The following is a 22,100-nucleotide window of genomic DNA, read 5'->3' as shown; positions in this document are numbered from 1 at the left end:
AGAGCCTGCAAGTTCAAAATAAACAAATACTGACAGTTCGAAAGACATGGGAAGTGAAGAAAAAAATTAATTACAAGTTAATTACATTAAGAAATCAATTCTGAATTTCTAAATATTTTATTGTGACTCTGTAAAATGTAGTTTTTTTAATAATTAAAAAATTTCTTATTCTAATAACAGTCATCAAAATATTACAAAATAAAAACGACACATACTAGTATTTAATTTTTTTTATTGTAATAACAACATATTACAAGATGACATGTCACGAATGGTCACTTTAAGAAATGGATATTTTTAATGATACGACAAAAATTCTTGTAATTTATCAAAAAGGCATCAGCATAGCTAAGTCTACATTTCGACAAACATGAAAAATGGCAGAATGTTTGGTGTTTCGAGAATTCTATAGTTTCACCCTATATATTGCTTTATTATGAGTGTTGAAAAATAAGTTTATTATTCAATTACCTTTGTTAACAGATAGTAGAGTCATTGAAGACTTATTTGGACCAATGCAGATCATATTTCAGTTACAATATATTTTATAAACTTTAAAACTGAAAATTTTGACATGAGCTGTCATCTAGTGGAAAGTAGCAAATTTTTTTTTGTATTGTTTCGAGATTTTTTTTTTTAAATTTAAATTGAGAGTTGGAACTATTCAAGGATTCAACACCATAATTGAACTTAGTATAGAATGTATAACGGAAAACGTTGTCAGAATGAGGGTAATGGATGACATTTTAAATAATATAATCAAAAGAAATATTTTAAATAGAATAAATAAGGGGAAAAACATTGATGTTAATGTATTTGAAAATTTGGAAAGCAATTCTGATTATCATATTAACTCTTCTTATTATTTGATTCTTATTAAAAATTACAGATGTCGCCACAATAAAGAAAATAGTATCTTAATCGAGTATTCTTTTTTTCGAGAAAGAAGAAATGAAATTTCCAGGTTTATCCTTCGGTACGTTGACAACAGTGGTGTAGCGTTGGAGTTTCAGTAGTTATACAGTTATTTTTTGAAAATTTACCTCAAAATATTGATCTGGTCTTTAATTCTATGAATATTAATCCTTTATCTTTTGATAAGTCCAAATTATAAAATTAGAATGAAATAACTGGTTTTATGGTATTGTTTAAAGGCTGCAGGATTTGAAAACATATTTCCAGACTAATAAATCTTTATGTCGTGCCTGAAAATTGAGTGGAAAGTGTTTCAGAATGGGCATCGGTAATCCAACTTATGATTATATTTATATTGCTTTCGTTTTTTTTTTTTACATTAGAAGAATAATTCTTAACAAAATATTGATCCCTATTAGCACAAGATATTTTGCGATATTCCCAGGATGTTAGATGTTCTGAATGTTGGCCAATGTCGGGAAGATGTTGAATATTGTTCGGCATTTTGTGCTCATAGGGATGGCATTGATTAACAAGAAATCCTCTGTATCAATGATCGCTTGTGACGCTGCTGCCCAAAGCAAAGTCGCATTCATTGTAGTTCTCCGGATCCAGCCAGGGCACAATCAGGAAATTATGACACATGGGATCACCGCGTGGATCACTTGGTTTAGCTTGAGGTTCCATAGATTCTACTTTGTACATGTTGATAATGTCTATCATCTTTTCCACCATCTAAATATAGATACATTAATCAGTATCTCTCAACATAGTTTTCTCAACATAATACTAATAACAACATCTCTCAGCTATAAATAGCATCTCTTAACATATTGACTGATCAGAACGACTCCAAATAAAAGGAAGTTTCATATTATATAATAATAAAAAAATATTCGTTTTCTTTAAAATAATAGTTAGAAAATAATTATGTTAAAACCCCTTTAATAAACTGTGTCAGCATAAGAAATAAATCGCTTTAATAAAATATGAGCTGCGAATAAAATTGTGGATTTAATCTGAACTAACCCTTTTTGCTTTTATTTCTGGAGATGGATATTTAGCGATTCAATAAAGAACAGTCAAAAACCTTCTGATAACCGCAATTATTTTACTGTAATGGCATCATTCAGTTAGGGAACCAGTTTTCGAAAAATATCGAAATCATGATCACGATGAATCAACATAATAAATCGATATTCACAACTTGCGTTTTCGATTTCGTTTTGGTTATCGGTTAGTGTTTATTATTATTGCTCTTTATTCTTTTTCACCTTCATATAGAATTTTGTTGCTCTCCATTCTTATTGACTTTCAAACAGAATTTGTGATAATATTTCTATAAATACTGCCATATTATAATATATAATAATACTTGTTTTCAGCATATCACTTTGGAACAAACTGTCTTCTGTTCCTTAACTGAATGATACCATTATGGAAAAATAGTTGTGGTTATCAGAAGATTGTACGCTGTCCTTTGTTTAATCATTAAATATTCATGTTCAGAAATAAAAGCAAAATTGATTAATTCAGATTAAATTCACAATTTTATTCGCAGCTTGCATTTTCTCACTTAAGCGAACACGCATAAAAAAATATCTGTTATTACTTCCACTTTCGTCTAGCGGCTTACGGTAAATCGCGATACAATAAATCGATATTCACAATTCATTTACGTCTTCGATTACGTTTTGTTTGCTGGTTAGTGTTTATTTTTATTGCTCTTTGTTCTTTTTCACCTTCATATAGAATTTTTGTTAATATATCTATAAATATTCTAATAAATAAAAGTACTTGTTTTAAACGCAATGTTATAAATTGTAACATGCAGATATTGCTTTGACATTGACACACTTTATTAAAAAGGTTTTAACAAAATTATTTTCTAACTATTTTTATTCAAAAGAAAACAAATATTTTTATTTCATAAAGCGAAACTTTCTTTTATTTGGAGTCAATATTATTTGATCAGTCAATATGTTAAGAGATGCTATTTGTAACTTATAATAGCTGTAAATAAATAATGGTACCACGATATATCGAAAAATATCGATGTGTTGGACGGCATATCGCGATGATGAAGTTCCGTCATCGTCCGCCCTACAGATGACAAAATATAAAAAAAATGGAATATTATAACAAAATATAATCCTCGCCAGTTTATTTATCGTTATTCTGATATCTTTCTTACAAGGAAATTCGAAACATCGGGAATCGAATGAATCATATTGCGGAAAGTTTAAATGCATTGAAATAATTTTCCGAATTTTTTGTTAAAAAAGAAAAAGGAAAAAATAGCATTTTAACATACCTCTGGGTGCTGGTCTGCTATATTTTTATATTCACATGGATCATCGGTGATGTTGAAGAGGCAGGGATTTTTGTCTGGCTGACAACTACTATAAGCATCCTTAGGGGGTGGCTTTTGACAATTTATTCGAAGACGCTCATACACATCGTAAGGATTTTCGACGATCCACATCCCCATTTCCTTCAACACATCTTCCACGACGCTCCCTTCATTGAAAACCCATTCAAAGGTAGCTGGACGGTTGAAACTTTCAAATCCGGAAGGGCCATACCAGAAATCAAAACCCCTGCTCGTGTTTCCATTGACCACTTTCAGATCTCTCATCCTGAATGCAGATGTTCCAAGAAGGGGATCAAGATTCTGCAGCATGTAAGTTCTTGGTGAGGGAGAATCTTCCAGAAATGTGTCCCACATGTCAAAACCATCGATGGGGCCCAAATCACGAGGATCTCCACCTGTGATATAAGTTATATTTAAGTAAGAATGAATTTATTTCATCGAAATGTTAAGCTATATATAGAATCTAATGGCAATCTTTCTCCAATGAATTATAACAAGCAGTTGGCTAGTTATTGGTAAGGAATGTTCCTTCAGAAGTGAGTCCCACATGTTAAAACCACTGATGGGTCCCAAATCTTCAGGATTTTCTCTTGTAAAATAAATTGTACTTAAATAAGAATGAATTTATTCAAAATATTGAATTATATATAGAATCTAATGGCAATCTTTCTCCAATGAATTTGAGCAAGCAATTGGCTATTTATTGGTGAGGAATGTTCTTCCAGAAGTGTGTCCCACATATTAAAAACGTCGATGAGCCCCAAATCATTAGGATTTTCTCCTGTGATATAAATTATACTTAAGTAAGAATGAATTTATTCAAGTGAAATGTTAAACGATATGTAGAATCTAATGGCACTCTTTCGTCAATGAATTAGAAAAAGCAGTTGGCTAGTCATTGTTAAGGGATGTTACTCCAGAAGTGTGTCCCACATGTTATAACCGTCAAATGGTCCCCAAATCATTAGGATTTCCTCCTGTAACATAAGTTGTATTTAAGTCAGAATAAATTTATTCTTATGAAATGTTAAGCTGTATATAGAATCCAATGGCATTTTCTCTGAACGTGCCATTGAAATAGAATAAGCAATTGGCTAAATGAAAGCTTTTAAACTTTTTTAAAACTTAAACTTTAAAATATTTAAAACTTATCTTTTAAAATCAGTTGAGGCTTTTCTTCAAAGAACGATTGTACCACGATTCTAGAGCGGGAAAACAAGCAAAACAATTTAAGCACTAACTCCTGATTAATAAATCAAAATCCATGGACCATTAATTATTAGCTGTAATTAATTAATCACATGTATGTAATGGCATCTCCTAGTTTAATTTAAATCCTAATTAATATCCTAATTTTTATCTTAAATTAGACCATATTATTTTATTCTAAATTTCTTGATCTGAATTCCACTTTTTTATTTAATTATTTCTAACACGCGCTCAAAAAAATTGATGACTACTGCAATTTCTCACGCTCCGAGCAAAGGGATGAAAACCGCTACCACCCACGCAGTCCTTTCAAAGATACATAAGATTCCCTTCCGTAAGTCGACATCCTTACACCAAAAGTGTCCCATTCCTATATGTCAAAGAAATTCCTATCAGAATTTCTAAGTAAAATCTCTGAAGGGAAAAATTTCTGACACTTTGATTTTGTTTCGCGATGTAAACATATCTGTCTCTTAATTATCCATCTTCCTCTTATACAAATTATGATTTCCATGGTAAAATAATTTGAATTTTATTCCGAAAGTTTTTGTTTCCGGTAGCGCAATTATGTTTACAGTATTATATTTTTTGAGAAAATTTCATACATTACCTGCAGCTTTGTACAAAGTTGGGAGCCAGTCCGATACGTGCATGAGCTGCTTAGCAACAAGCGGCTTCTTAAGATTGAGTAGAGGACTCCAAATGATCGCTGGGACACGGATGCCCCCTTCCCACGGGCTCTCCTTGTTGCCCCTCAAGGGGTAATTGGATCCGTAACCACCTTCCCGTGGATTGACTTCTCCGCCGTTGTCAGAAACGAACATAAAGATGCTGTTCTTTAACATATCTTTTTCGTGAAGAGCTCTGAAAACGGTTCCTACTCCATCGTCCAGAACTGATACAGTGGCTACAATATAACATGAGTAACATAATTAGAAGCTCTTGAATTTTTTATAAATTTGTGGAATTGGATATGAATTGAATTATTTGTTTAGTTTGGCTTGCTTGACTTTAATAGGTAAGGCTAAGATCAATTGCGCAAAATAATTATTTCTTAAAATTTTTTTGTCAGTAATACACATACATTATTGGAAATTGGTAATGATTTAGAATCATTCATTTTTTAAAAAGAGTCTCCAGAGAGTGCAAGAAAGAACTTAAAGCTGAAGTAAAGGTGAAAATACAAAGACCGAAATAAAAAAAAAATCCGAAAATTATGATTCAATATTATGTTACATGCTTTAAAAACGATAAAAGATTATGTAGAATTCAATAAATAACACAAATAATGTAAATAAACTTTTCGAAAGTAATATGAGGATTGTGTGCTTTAAAATTCGAGCATAAACAGCGTTGTTATGATGCCATCATAATATGAGAAAATTGGAATCTATTCTTCTAGATGCATTTACCACTTCGTATATCATGCTTCCGGCATGGTGGTTCGATCTCGCCACCTTCGAGGGTACATAATAGGTGGGGGATCTAACTTCTCCCATCGATGACGGGACGTACTTCCTTCGGGGAGAGTTGTACCGTGGCCGGTGACGGCCCTTAGGACTCAACCGCAGTTCCCGCCAATGTTGCTGTTGCGGCGGTCCGGTCATTCAGTTTTATGGTTTAAATCCGTGTGCCTCCGTTGCGGGGCGGAGAGTTAGATGGTTGACTTACCACTTTGTATATCAAAATACACAGAAAGAAAAAATTAAATATTGATTGTCTGAAACAGCTAATCGATTTTTTTTCCTTTTGAATTGACTACTTTACCTTTAAACTTCCATCAACGCCCTCTTATGTGTTTTTCTGACTTCTAGTATGTTATAAAGCCAGTATATCCAAAAATGCATTGCTGTCGATCACAGGTTGAATACTTTTAAGGAGCAAAGTCTTTTGAAAGGAAAAAAAGCTGCTTTAAACATTTAAGCTACGGGTTCTGTTAAATATTCCACAGTTTTAATATTTCTCAATTGCGTTGTGGACGACTTCAAAATAATTTTTTCCTCAAGTCATTATCCATATGAGTGCGCCATTTTCAGTACCATTTTTTACTTTGCGAACCATCTGAAATCCGGTAAATGACTAGAATAGCTGATATCAACTTTTGAAATAAATTTTGGCGACTTTATGGCAACTGAAGTATTGAGAAAAAGTTGTTGTTCGATATTGAGAGAATTTCGATCAACATCAGGATTAGGCTCGCAATGATCGACTTCTATAAATCGAACTTCCAAATATCAGCTCACTTGGAAAAAAAAAGATTCGCGGAAAAAACATACAGATTTAGGGATAGCTGAAGAGCTTTCTGAAAGATTTTCTGTATTCTTACCATTCTTTCTTAAGTAACAAATAAGATTTTAACTTTCTAGCTTAGTTTTGAAATCTGCTGCCAAAAATAATGAAAATGAATAATGCTGATACATTTCTAGAACTAAATAACCTTTCACTGTGTGAATAGATCGACTTGTTGCAATTCATAATTGGCAGGATGATTTGTATAGTTTATAGTGATAAACAGTAATTAAAATTCGCATCTTCAAATCCATTCACACATTTTTTTTGTTCACTCTGGAAGAAGCGTATGATTAATGCTAATACATTTCTAGAACTAAATAACCTTTGGTCTCACCAAAACTTTCTCGTATTTTCTCTAATAAAAGAAAATTTGAGTTTGGGGCTTTTTTCCCCAACTAATTGCAACTTAAATTTAAGATAGAACTACACTTGTGGTCATAAAATCACGTACAAAATTTGATATACTTAAGTCGTTATGTTTTCGAGATATCACGTTTACATGCGTCTGAACGAAAAGACAGATGGTCAACCCCTTGTTGGATTTGACTAAAACTTTTATAGGCGTCTACAATATAGATATTAAATCTGTGTACTGAATTTTATTTATCTAATTTTCTTCGTTTTGTAGTTAACACAATAACTTATATTCGAACAGGGGGACAATCTTCTTCTGAATAAATGTTGCTCAACATGTGATAGAAATCTACAACTCTGGCGTAAAAACAATATACAGTAGACTCCCGATTATCCGCGCCTGCCGCACAAAGTTTTTTTTTTTCCTTCCAAGCAAAGAGAAAATGCTTCCAAAGCAAAAAGCAAACACAAATGACTGATTTCTTCAAAAAGGTGTAGTTTTACAGTTATGCTTTTGTAATTACATAATACATTACAGTATTAAAACAGTGCATATGTATTCATTTTTCTGTGTATCCTTGACGCCTCTCGTAAGTACAAAGCACTTTTCTGTTTTCATTAACAAAATGCATTTTAGATTAGTTTTGAGTGATATACTAAAATATTAAGCGTTAGTTAAACATTTCATGCTGTTTATTTTACGTTTTATTGTACATAAAACGATTTTTCAAAGTTGGAATGACTGTTTTCTCTTTTGCTATACCCGTTTTTAGCTTTTTTCGGATTATCCGCGATTTTTGTTATCCGCTGCGGCCGCGCCACCCAATTCCGCGGATAATCGGGAGTGTACTGTACCAAATTTCATATACCTAGTGGAAAGTATCTTTGGGTTATCTTTGTCATAGACAGATAGACATTTTCCAGAAATGTGTTTCTCGAACTCAATGAGGTCTACAACGTGGAGATTCGTCAAAATCTCGAATTCGAATTTTTTAACGATTGCAATACTTTCATTATACGAGAAACTAAAAATCTTATTACTTTCCAGAAGTTGAATATTTAACATCAAATGATGCATTAAGCATATAGAGAGGAAAGAGTAAAGTAATGCAGTTAATTTTCGACATGTTTCACAATTTTTTAGCCCCATGCATGATCGAGTGATATCAATCAATTTTTAATGCCTCTCCTCTGTTTTATTTCTTAAGAACACGAAAAAAAAGGCAATTTTCTTTTTGCCCAATTTGATGTTTGACTCGGTAATGTCATTTGATAGTGTCTTATAGAATTATATCGATAATTTTTTTACAAAAAACTTTATTATCACTCATTAATACTTCTAAATCTGATGACTATAACTTTTTTAAGGCAACAAAAACTATTAACAGCGATATCATCTCATCTTACACAAGATACTGTACAACATTTCTACGATATTGTTCGACATTCTGAATGTAGGACAATATCGTAGCATTATTGTGGAATATTTTGTACTAACAGGGAATTGTTTTATTAAGATTATGGGTCGCCATTGCTAGAAATGCAATTCTAAGATGTCATTTAGTAAGATTCTGAAAGGCAGTTGGGCAATTTTTTAACAATTTAAGCACAGTATCTAATTTTTTAATATTAAAACAGCATAAAGTTTTCTAAGGAGATGGAACATATACCTGCATGAATTCTTCGATAAAAATCCTTTACGTGTTTAAATTTTGAAATAACTTCTGGTGGTGCTTCTGCAGGCTTAAAGGGATTGCCAGAATGAATTGCCAGGTGAGCTAGATACAAGAAAAGGGGCTGAAAATGGAAACAAAACTTCATTTTTTTAAAATTGAAAGTGTATCACAGTATCATTTTCGAACACTCGTAATTTATATACAGTATTATCTACTAATAATTTGAAAGCTATATGAATTGCTCAGTAATTGTGTTTAATTAGCACATTAGTTACATTTTCTTTAGAAATTCCAATTAAATATCACATTAATTATTTTTCATATTTGCCCTAAACTGGAATTTTAACAAATTTAATTGTTAGAATTTCATTTTGTCAATAACAATCAACTCATAAAAAGCTTCGAAGCAATTCATAAAAATATTTGGCTTCTTAGAGAAAATTTATAGCTAAAATTATTTGAGCTTAGTTTATGTAATCAGGAACGAGCAATTATTTTTAGAATTTAGAAAATAAAATGCGTAGCTTGCCTTTTAAAATTGAATAAATTCCAAGCTTTTGCACAACTAACTACTTTTAATCCAACAGAAGAGAATATGTAACATTCGATTAACTTAAAATATTATTTTGCAAAAACTACAATATCTCAAAATGTTTATTTGTAGTTGGTTTCAAATTGCACAACTACATCTATTTTTTAAAGTTTAAATCAAATGATCAAGCAATATTGCTTCCGCTAATGTGCTGCAACTTAGAAATCAAAGGTATGTACTGGAAGCGAAGAGAGTAATGAATAATTATTTCGATGAACGATTATTCGTATGCAAACAGTACAAATAAAGCACCACACGCTAGGTGAGAACACATGAAACAAGTACAATCTTCGCACAATGTGAATTACCATACGCAAAGAAAGCATGAAAAGAGGTGTTAAAGGCGTTTGCTGAATATTTCAATGACATGCCAATGGAAAGAAATCATATCGACGGTATCATTGATAAGGAAATAAGCTGCTGCTTGGGAAACGGTATAGGGTTGGTACAGCAGGCCAAGAAAGCGTCTATCACGATGTCGTTTTAGTATTTGTATCGCTTTGAGTATCGTATATAAGTATCATTTTGGGTATCGTACTTAGGTATTGTTTTGGATATCGTACTTAGGTATCGTCTTGGAATTCTTTCGAAATATTGATACAACTATGGTAAAGATTGAAAGTGATGTCCAATTAAAATAACATCCACAGATGCCGGATTTATCACTTTGCTTTCGATATAAAATAGATTTCATTCAAAGGACAAAAATATTCAGCAGTTGCCTTCAGCTTCATGACGTGAAATATCACAATTCAGTGTAATTAATGTTATAAGAATAGTTCATTCATCCTACGTTATGAGCTTTGATTCCATTGAAGACTGCCAATAAGCAATTCTTCTAAACTGATAAGACATAAGTACCTAGACGTTTAAAAAATTACTCAGCAGTTGCTTACAGTATCAGCAGGACATGAAATATCACAATACAATGTAACTAGTTTTCATGCGAACAGTTCATTCACACATCGTTCTTAACATTGCATTCCGCTGAAGAATGTCAACAAGCAATAGCTTCAGACTGACAAGACATTAATACCAGATATTTAAATATTGCGGCGAAGGCCTCTTCAACGACGTATCTTGAACGAAACTTTACAGTTAATTTCTTCTTACAATTAACTTCTTCTTCTATCTTTATTACAGTTAATTTACTGTAATAGAGAGAAGTGGAAAAGCGGTTTCGTTTTAATAACATGAGAGAAGGAGATCGAACATTTCGATCTTCTTGTGCTATACATTGGTAAACGGTATCCGTGCATAACCCACGGCTATATCATATTTAAAGATCGATGCAATAATGTAAGCAGCAAATGATCTTTCCCTGTGCGCATCCGTTCTCAGGTTCCATAGATCTGTGGCAGATTGAATTGAGCGAGGATAGAACCTGGCACCTTGTAGTTCGTAGTCCAGTAACATGACCACGATACAAAAGCAATTGCTCGTGCAGAGTAGCTGTTAACTGGCTTATAAGCTTACACTACAGATCTTACAGAGCAATAGAAATAAAACAGAAGATAACTGTTTCTTTTCTTTTAAAAATTAAATAATAATAATAAAAAAAACAGAAAGCGATTAAAAATAAAGATGTTGATCTTTTAATGATTACTTAGCATTGAAATTAAAAATACGTTGAAAGTCCCGCTAGGGTGAAGTCATTCCCTCGGAGAGAATGTGTTTGACAAATCGGTCGATGCAAAGATGGACAATGCTAAAGATAGCAGTCGGCCACAACAAATCCTGTCGATACTGCTTCGTTCAGTGGTGGCGGGGTGGTCAGCTGTACACAAGAAGAAGTGTGAAGTCATAACGATTATTCTGGTTACGAAACGCCTCGTTGAAAATTTTTTTGTAATTGGAATATTTGAAAATGATATTTTATGTTCTTATTATATAATTTAAAAGCTTTAAAGTCTATTAAAATTTACGAAATATAAGATTACTTTTAACGCTAAAGAATATTGATGAATTCTTTCTTCTAAAAGGTGTATTCCCGGTTCTTTCACTTTTTATTGTTTACTTCATCTTATGAACATGCAATAATTTCTTATTAAAGAAGTATTTAAGCCCTTTTTTTGTTCCTACCTGCGATGCGTCATGATTACGAATAATTTGTTCAGCAGTTTCAGTGAACAAATGCGTTGCATATTTCCCTTGCTTGTCCGTGACAATTTCGGTGCCATTATGAAAGTCCAATCCAAAATATACCTGAAAAAAATTGAAACAACGTTATGTTTCATTACTACAAGTGAGAAATATACAAAGATGCCATTTTCCTAAAAGTAAAAATCCGATCAAAGCCGATCAAAACTACTTTTAATTTACACAAAGAACAGATTTCTTTTAATTTCTCACCTAACTTCTTGACAAGCGAATTTACTTAACTTCCAATAGATGACACATTCTATCTGGGATATTTCTTGTTATTTGAGATATTGAAGCGTTTCTAAATGATTTTTTGCATTTTAAATTATTAAATGGTTTCATTTAATTGCAGATTTAAAATTTAAAATTCATTAATTCGATGCTCGAGTCAGATTTTTAATTGTATACGAAGATGTTAAACAGGATTTTCTTGAAGCCAGTCATGGTATAATTTTTTCGATAAACGCAAATCTAATGACCGCAACTTTCAATGAATTCAAATGAAACTCTAGATATAATTTAAAGGTACATAATTTAAAACCTATAGAGTAAAAACAGAGCTATCTTTATTTTGATTATAAAATATTAAAATTTTGAATAGCAAAAGGTTTATATAGTGCTAATGTGCAATGTGCAACTGATTATTTCTTTAACAAGTTATTGATTCCGATTCATCACGGCAGTTGAAACATCAGTCAATATCCATGCAATAAATATTTCAAAAAGCATAATGTTTTGCAGAGCAAGGCGGGTCATTTGGTATCCTCAGTTTGTAACTGTTTTATTCGAATTATGAAAACTGATGTTATTATAATTATATGGGTAAATAATTTTCTTTTCCCATTATTTATAAAATCCTACATATGAATTTAGTAGATTTTAACTAAATCTTACATTTTTGGTGGGAATAATACTGCAAAAGCAAAGTGATCCATAAATAGATTTGATCAAGGATATATTTTAGTACAATGAAACTATTTTTGCGAAAAAAGATCACGTTGATGAAAAAAATAAAATCTGATGCAAAACTTTTTCAAAAATAGGTCCTCCTGATTCTCATGTCTTGAATCAAAACATTTTAGGTAAATCATTTAGCATCCCTCTTATTGAAAATTAAAGAATTGCATAAAGTTTGTTACTTACTGGATTGTTGTCTAAATGCGTGGTATCATAAACAGTATGGTCGTAATAACCAATATAACCGCTGTAGTATCCAAAATACGAATCGAATCCTCTGTATGTAGGAGTATACTCTTTGTTCTGATAGCCCAAATGCCACTGAATTTTAAAGAAAAAAAATAATGCAACACTTAATTAAGTGCAGCACTTAATTTAAATCCGAAAATAATATTTGTTAATATAGGAAAATATAAAGTAATTTCTTTCATTACATATGACTATTAACTTTCTTACAATAATGGTCTCGATGAATGAAAGAATCGAATGAAATATAGAAGAACAAGTTTTATTTACGTTTGTGATAATAGTATTATCTAGTTATGCTTGCTAACATGTTCAACATCCATGTAGTCCATTTCACTGCAGATATATTCTTAAACATGTTCATAACCATTTTTTCCACAGCGCTCTCTGCGAGAGTCTTTGACATATTCCTTAACCTTTATTAGTCTTCAAGATACACATACTGAAACTATATTTAACAAAAAAATACTATAAATATGTGGTATGGGTAGACTAAGTAGTTATGCATGTAATCATCTAAATCTTTTGATTTCATTTTTTTTTTTTTTTTTGCTTTTTCAATTTGTTGTTAAATATCGAAATTTCTTTTTAATGTCTTCCTTAATAACAACGGTAATAAAATAGTGAACTTATTGAAATAACTATCTATTTCACTATAATTTAAAACATTCTCTTTAAGAATTATTCACCTGGTCGTAAATTGGACTGCCATTTGGATATTGTCAATAATGGTAATATAATTTATTGAAGGAAACTATCCACTTCATTATCATTTGGAAGATTCTTTATAAGGAGGATTTACCTGGTCCTGAAATGGGGTATTACTTCGATATTGTCAACAATGTTAATAGAATTGTGAATTTACTGAAGAAACTATCAATGAAAATTAAAGAAAATATTTTATAAGAAAGTTGGCTAATTGTTATGTTCAAGCTGATTTGAAGACAAAGATTCCTTAACCTTTATTAGTCTTCAAGATATACATTCTGAAACTATATTTAACAAAAAAATGCTATAAATATGTGATATGGGTAGACTAAGTAGTTAATGAAAATTAAAGAAAATATTTTATAAGAAAATTGGCTAATTGTTATGTTCAAGCTGATTTGAAGACAAAGATTTTTTGATTACAATGTGCGTTATTGTATTGCCACTGAAAGTTATTATTTTAAATACAAATATATTTCCCATGTATCTTTCAATAAAAAAAATATAGCTCACCTCAACAACTATTTCATTTCAGATTTGTAGGCTAATTAAAACTCACAGTGCATAACTGCTGAGATAAATTGCACCAATTATAAACTTATAATAATCATACGGAGGAGATGGATGGATTTTTATGAAAGGGATGTTGTAGATTTAAATTTAAAAAAAATACGAACGATTTGGTTTTTAATTGGCGCATCAACTTTCGGAGTGTTTATATTTAAAATTTATATGTCATGTGATAAAATCAGAAAGTAAAAAACGTAAAAAAAAGTGCTAAAAATAGGAAGAGCGACAATTTGTTTTAAAATAAAAAGGAATTTGTACATTGATTTTTTTTCTCTTTAATTTTTGCATTTGGGTTGCATTTTATGCTTTTCAAGCTAAAATTAAATAAAATTTGATCACTAGTTTTTTGAGTAAAAAAATGCAATATTTTTTATCTCGATCTTTCATTTAGCCGAACTTTTTAAAACAAAAAATGCGTCATATCGAAGAAAAAATCTATCGAATTACAGTAATCATGAAATAACATTTGGAACTGAAACTTTTAAATCATCTCTTGTATTATTTAAAAATTTATAATACAGGATTGGATGGTATAAAACATTATCCTTTATATACATAACTGAAGAATATAATTTTAACAAGGCGTTTATTTCTCTTCCTTTCGGCATATTGTTTTCCATTCTTTCAGCATTCTTAAGCTATAATGTACCTACTATAATAAATGCCTCACTCTCAAAACTCACCTTTCCGACCATGTGCGTTTTATAACCCAGTTTTTTCAGATGCTGTGGTAAAGTCTTTTCACGTAAAGGAAGTCCCGAAGCTTCTCCCGGTCGAAGAGCAGAATGTTGAAGACCTAAAACACGAGCAGTCATTCAAAATCACGCATCTTAGTAGCAGAAAAGGTAATTTTGTGAATAAAAAAGGTTTGTATTTCAGATCGCAGAACCATGACTTCGATACCAATATGGTAATCCGAACATTCAAGCCAAATAAGATGTTCCCTTTTTCGTTGTTGATTCGATATGAATTTATATTAATCTTAAGCCAACTGTAAATTGAAATGTATCTGTTTCTTTTTCTATTTAACGGTCATTGTTGGAATATATCATTCATATTTTTAAAATTTTCTTTTACGAATGAATCATTTTCTGAAACGAATGATTCTATTTATTATTTACTAGCCGCCTTTGGCGACCAGCCGGTTCGCCAATCTTAATGTTCGTTAAACTTTTAATAATTAAATATTTTATGCAATTCCTACTTTAATAACTTCTTCATCAAAATATTTTAAAACTTCAAATTTTGATAGTCATATAATTCACTCATAATATTATAAAGGCCTTCAGTCATAACGTAATATGTATCTCTCTAATTATCTGTTAGTTCCCATAGAATTTATGCTTTAAAATAAAGTGGAAAGAATTAATCTGCAATTAATATAATAACATTTTTTTACTGAAACAAAGCATTTTTTTTATAATATGTTTACTGAAAACAAAGTCACTGAGTATTTAAACTTTATGGGCACTAAAGAATATCTTTCTTAATTTATGTATTATCTCAAGAATTTGTCAACAAAATTTTCTCAAATTCATCTTGAGCAGATCGATTCATTAACAATGTTTCATTTTAAATACATCAAACACTAAGAAAATAAACAGAATCATTAAAAAAAAACAACTTAAAACTATAAGTATATACAAAAAATATAAAACTAACATGAATACAATTTAATTACAAAAGCACACAACTAATCTAAAAATAATTTAAATCAAGTCCACATCCGTTCATAATAGTTGTCAATAATCAGAACACAATGCGCATGCTTGAATTTTCAACTCCAGTTATGGTAACGCAAATGCGTGAATTTTTCTACGTCAGTTGGAATAACGCTATGCAGATTACAAATTTTTAATTTCTTTTATTCTGTTTTATTTTAATTCAAAAGTACTTCAGAATGAATCTGAAAGATTGATTAATTAACACTGTTTAATTTTAAATGCATCAAACTTTAAGAAAATAAACAGAATCGTTTGAAATAGTCGGCCAAAAAATGTTAAGCCTAGCCTCATTAGCGTGGGGGAAAAGAACCTTACTGATTTGGCGGTAGGGAAAATGAAAAGAATTTTTGGCGGGATTTTTTGGGGACCCCAGGTGCACATTCCGGACCTCCAAGGTATGCATGTGCCAAATTTCGTAGCTGTAGGTCGAACCATCTGGCCTGTAGAGCTCTAACACACACACACACATATACGTTGAGTTTTATTATAAGTATAGATTAAAAAAAACTTTTATACTAACTGTTTGTTAGCATTTGATTTAGTCGCCCTTCTACTTTGGATGATACATTTAGAAGAATTTAGTTTTAACAGTATAGATGCTAATAAATTTTCTCCAATATATCCAATATCTTTTAGCCAATATATATATATATATATATATATATATATATATATATATATATATATATATATATATATATATATATATATATATATCTTCTATCGAATATTCTACTTATTTTGGCAAGTACATTGCAATGAAATATGTAGTTTACAAGAGCTCACTGCTCAAATGAATGAATGATATACTGAAAATTTATACTACTACATAATGGGATTTCATACATGTGTTTTCTAGCTGTATATTTCATTTTTATTTTTAAAAAATATCAGACGCATCTTTTGAATTATCAGAAGTATTGATTTTATATGGAATATCAAAAATGCATGCCAGAGCTCTTTGAAGCGAAAAAATTATTCCTTGCTTACCCTTGCCAGGAAACATACAGTATAATTTAGCAATAATCTAAATTTATTACTTTGAAGCAATTCGTAAAAAAAAAGAGAACAGATTTCCTGTCTGTTTCAGCATTTGCACAATTAAGGAATATTCTAGAATATTTTTCTAGAATTAAAAATAAATCTAGATTTGTCTCGAACACAAGTAATAAATGAATAACATTTTGAAATAAAATGACATCTTTTAGATTAACCTGAATAAGGATCAAGCAGATTAACAGTTCTATGTTCGGCCAGCTGAACTGCGAAAATGGGTCACTCCCCAAAAAGAAACAATATTTTTCAAAAATGCATTTCCAGGTATTCCATAGTAATTAAAGTTTTTCGGGAAAGATGATGAAAAGAACTTTACCTAATCGACTAGGATACTTTCCAGTGAGAAAAGCACCCCTGGAGGGCGTGCAGAGCCACTCTCCGTAATAATTATCCAAGAACAATCCATTGAGACCAAGGGCATCGATGTTCGGTGTTGGAATCTGTGGGGATCCCCGCAAACTGATGTCATTCATACCCTGAAATTAGATGGCAAAGAAAAGGTCAGAAGAAGAAAAAGAGATATAAACTATGTTAACCTTATATGTAATAATGAAGCAGATTTGCATCATAATTTGGCTTTAATTAACCATACTAATAATTCTTTTAAACTTCATGAGACCATATTGTGGATAAATTATTATTCAGAAGATCATCACGTACCGAATATTTAATAAAAATTTGTATATTTTAATAATTTTTGATTTAAAGGAAAAATAATAATTTGATTTTATGATTTAAAAACAAAGACAGAATAAAATGTCCAAGTAATCTTTCGTCATTTGAAACTAGAAATAATTTTAAATAAATCTCTTTCGTCTTCTCTTATATTAATTTTATTATGAATTATTTTGATAAAATGTTCAACGAAAAACTTGAATTTAGCTGAAAAAATTCAATTAAAAATGTATATAAGAGTGTAAATTTGTGATGTTGCATACACTGTAGCTTTAAAGCGGTTTTGCGGTTTTATACCGTATATAGTATATATAGTTCTGAAATAATGAAATCCATCTGAAATGATCAAACTGTTAGAGATAGACATGCACTTATGTAAGCAATTGCATAAGAAAATGCAGAAAAAAAATTGCCACATGCATATTCCTGATATGTAATATAACAGGAAAAGAATATTTCTTATGAAATAATACTATGAAAAAACAGTGATATGAATAAACAATCAGAGAAAATATTTCATTTTATATATTCTTTCAAATTTTCTTTTATATGATGCATGATTAATTTCGTTATATATATATCCTTTCGTATGCAAGGTGTTTTCAGCAATCGTGACCCAAAAATTGATTTCTAAATTGTTAGAAATAGACATACGCTTCCACTTAAAAAAATCTCTATGTGAATAAAATTTTAAAGTGCATGGAATATTATTGCTCTTATTATTTACTGTCAAATGGCAACAAACAAATATAAACAAAGCGTCATATAAATATTTTAAATACTTCATTGAACGTTTTTATAGCTGCATTTAATTAAACTCTTCGCTTAAATAATTAAGGAGGCTACAAAAAGTTATTAGAATTTTTCAGATGTAAGCTTCACCAAACTTCCATTCAGTGTGAGAAAGAAATATGTAGAAAACGGAAAAATGACCGTAACAAACGTAAAAAAAAAAAAAAAAAAAAAAACGTGAGCAGAAATAAACTTAATCGTCGTCAGATGGATATTATGGATATCCATGTGTATGGAAACTTGTTCATACTTTCCAAAACTCCTTTCTTAAAAAAAAAAAGTAATTTTTGCAGCACTTATAATACAAAACGTTACTTTTTTAATAATATCAATTTCATTTTGGCACATTTTTTATATTTTTAATATAGATATTTTTAAGTTTCTTTTAAGTTTAAGAATTTTATTTTTAAGTTTAAATATTTGTGATTTCAATCTAAAACAATGATATGATAAATTCAAACTCATCCATAAAAACAGTTAATCGCTTATTTTTATCAATATCTAAACTAAGATTTAAAAATTCTCTTTGGACAATACCTTCTAAATGTTTCTAATTATTTTCATTTTTCCGCTTTTATTTCGTATTATATACATTTTTTTAAAATTTGCTCTCTCGTCATTTGTTGCAAACAATTTAATTAAATATGTGTCTTTCAGTCTTACCAAATAAAATGCAGATTTTTTTTTAAATGCGTTCCATAATAATCACTTTACAGCCTGAAGAGTTAATACAATCAGGGCAAACGAGGTAGTCACCAAAAGTGGTTAATAATTAAAATATATATATATATATATATATGAAAACTAAAATTTTATACTCTCCTCCGGCCCTACTAATATTAATCATTCTTAAGAAAATAATCACGACGGCGACCCAATGAGTGAGCGTAACTGTGATTAAAACTGAGAGACTTATGGAGTTTTGAATTTCTTTATTTTAGAATAATCAAAGGCGTTTATGAGAAAGCAAGTCTGACTGGAAGACAGTCCTACAATTAATTTAATATGGCTTAAAATATTAAATTAAAAAATGGATTTTATAAGTTGGACAGTTTTGTTCTCAGATAAATGAAACTCATTCGTTTAAAGCGGTAGTAGATCAAAGTTATATACATACATGTGACTATTAAAATTAAGGAACTGAAAAAAAAATTAAATTTTGTAATAGCAGTACATTTATTGATTCGAGTAACACAAAACCTAAATCTTTAGAGCAGTTTTTTTTTCAAAAGAAAGCGTAAGCCTAATCCGAACTGTCTAGAAATTATCTATAGAGCCACGATTAGAGTGATAACTTATACAGCATTCCTTTATGCAAAAAACTATTTTTCAAAAAGTGTAAATTAATAATAATTTTTTTTGTAGGCTTTATTGAGTCAAGAACCATCATTTTTGTGAAGAAATAATGTAATTTTAATAACTGCTAAACCGTGTCGGTGAAAATGAATTGAAGCAAGCACCAATTCCATAATATACTAAGAAAAACTGACTAAATTGCTTATAAATTCGAAATTGTTGAATTAATGTAGATAATTTCAGTTTAATAATATTAAAGAAAATTAGTAGCTCTAATGTAAGTAAGGAAACAAACTAGAAAATTTTAAATAAACTCTGAAAATTTAATTTAAGATTTAATATAAGAATTAAAATTATATCAGCAAAGAAATTAATCAAGAAAATATTCTTCAGTCATTTCAAACAGCAAGGAATTGAAAATATTAAGCAAAATTTAATAAAGGATGAAATCGACTAATTCATGTTTCCATAACATTCATTTTCGCTGTGATACAAAATGTTATGAATAGTTTGCGTTTAAATAACATTATGCAACTCAATAATATTTCGAAATTATTTTACATTTTAATAATCAATGACTGGTTTAATATTTTCATTTTCTTATGTATTTTTGACTGTCATAGCATGAAGTTTTAATGTGTAAACAAGAATTATATTACTAAATAAAATATAAAGGAAATAAATAAATAAGTAAGTAAAATAATTTCAGTTATAAAGAGAGCTGTTTGTAACGTTAAGAATATTAATTGAATTAATTTCACATCAGAATTAGTTTTAGGAAAAGTTGACTTTTTTTGACAGAGGTCTTTCTATAAGATTAATTTGATCGATTTTTTAATTTTTTCCTGCTTTTTTTATTATTTTGGCTTGTAGTTATTTTTTACATCTTTTAAATGTTGCTTCATTATCATGTTTTACATGCTTCGAAAAATGAATTTAGTTATTCATTCATTTAATGAGCAAATAATGAAATCTTGTGTAATTGTTCAGTGGCAGCTCAATTCTTTAATATTTTTATAACTTCATCACCAGTTAATTCATTCATTTTGATCAGATTTTGATTACATGTGAGAGGTGTCACTTTGTAGAGAATTTGAGAAAAATTGTTTCGAAGATTCCATAATATTTGTACTAATAGACTTTTAAATATACTAAAGACTAGAACGTAGAAATTAATAAAAGTAAAATTGTTTTTAAAAACACCTTTTTATAAGTGAATATAAAAAGGAAAATGATAATTTTATCAAAATATGGCTATCAAAACAAAGTCATGAAAATATGAGTTGCCGAAAACAATAAGTAATTAAATTAAGTCATAATGAATACCTTAAGAAAATTCCTAAACGTTCTATCAGTTTCCCACTTTTTTTAGTGTTTTGTTTTGACCTCTAGGGTTTGATTAAAAAAACAATATTCTTTTTTTAGTTCAGCTAATTATTTTAGTTTTATTCTTTTTTAGAAAGATGTCTTTTAAAAATCATGCTTAATATTTTTATTTTATCTCCTTGTGATAATAATCAATGATCAGTTGTGTGATGAAATTTATACTATAAAACAATAAAGTTTCGAAAAATATCCGCAACATTATTCACTATTATAAATTTCATTTTGGTAAAAAAAAGGAAAATAATATTATGTGATAATGCATTTTAAGTAGAACTTATTAGCAGATGATATTGAAGATTTAACTCACCAAATCGTCTGCGAAAATGAATATAATGTGCGGTGGTTTCCGGATTTCTTTCCCTTGAAGTGCTATGATAAGGAACAGAAGAACGGAAATTTGGGGATAGAGATACATCCTAATATTTAAAAAAAGAAACAAATATCTAAAGAATACGGTGGTACAAAATTCAATAATAAAAAAGTATCAAAAACAGATAAATTCATTTTCAATTTGGAAAAAAAATTGAATTATTCATTTCAGTATAAAATCGATCTTCAACTAAAATAATTTCTTAAATTTACATTTGAAAATATATTAGAAGAAAATATTTGATAAGCAATAGAATATTTGAAATTTTAATACTGAAATTTGAAACTTACGATCGATAATTTTATTTATTGTGATTAAAATGTATCAAATTATTTTTGCATACATATAATACTTTTGAATGTGGTTTAATCCCACGAAATCTTCACTTACCTTTATTATACAGAGATCCGAAGCAATATTAAACTGTAAAATTTAGAAATAATGTTTGAATTAAAAGTTTAAAACTTCTTTGAAATGCAAATGTCAATCTGTTGCGATTTTACTTATCCCATTTCTTTGTGAAGTAGCCTAAAAGTCTGAACGAATCTTTCTTTTAAGCATGTGGTCTCAGAGCCTTTTAATAATCTGCTGCGTCACTTTATTACTTTGACAAAAATAATCTTTATTTTGCTTATTAATAGCTCCAAAGTACATGGATCATAAATATGAAAGGTTTAGAAGTAAAGAAAGGGCGAACATTTCCAATTTAAAAAGAAATTGTTAATCTACATAATAAAAGTAAGCCTCCATCATTTCTTGATAATGT

General features: G+C 29.6%; 1 protein-coding gene across 1 annotated transcript; it reads right to left on the bottom strand.

Moving 5' to 3' along the window:
• Positions 1 to 270: 270 nt before the first annotated feature.
• Positions 271 to 21,858, bottom strand: LOC129968786 (arylsulfatase B-like). The gene is made up of 10 exons (XM_056083034.1): positions 21,725 to 21,858; positions 21,272 to 21,380; positions 17,132 to 17,291; positions 14,719 to 14,831; positions 12,698 to 12,832; positions 11,495 to 11,617; positions 8,815 to 8,941; positions 5,109 to 5,405; positions 3,230 to 3,684; positions 271 to 1,650 (listed from the first exon to the last, which is right to left on the bottom strand). Exons 2-10 carry the CDS (start codon positions 21,377 to 21,379, stop codon positions 1,465 to 1,467), a joined length of 1,704 nt encoding a protein of 567 aa, XP_055939009.1. The 5' UTR covers position 21,380; positions 21,725 to 21,858; the 3' UTR covers positions 271 to 1,464.
• Between the last annotated feature and the right edge of the window lie 242 nt (positions 21,859 to 22,100).

Source organism: Argiope bruennichi, chromosome 5 (genome assembly GCF_947563725.1).
Source record: "Argiope bruennichi chromosome 5, qqArgBrue1.1, whole genome shotgun sequence".
Taxonomy (NCBI): domain Eukaryota; kingdom Metazoa; phylum Arthropoda; class Arachnida; order Araneae; family Araneidae; genus Argiope; species Argiope bruennichi.
Note: the sequence above shows the minus strand (reverse complement) of the source record. Positions and strands in the feature narration are given on the sequence as shown.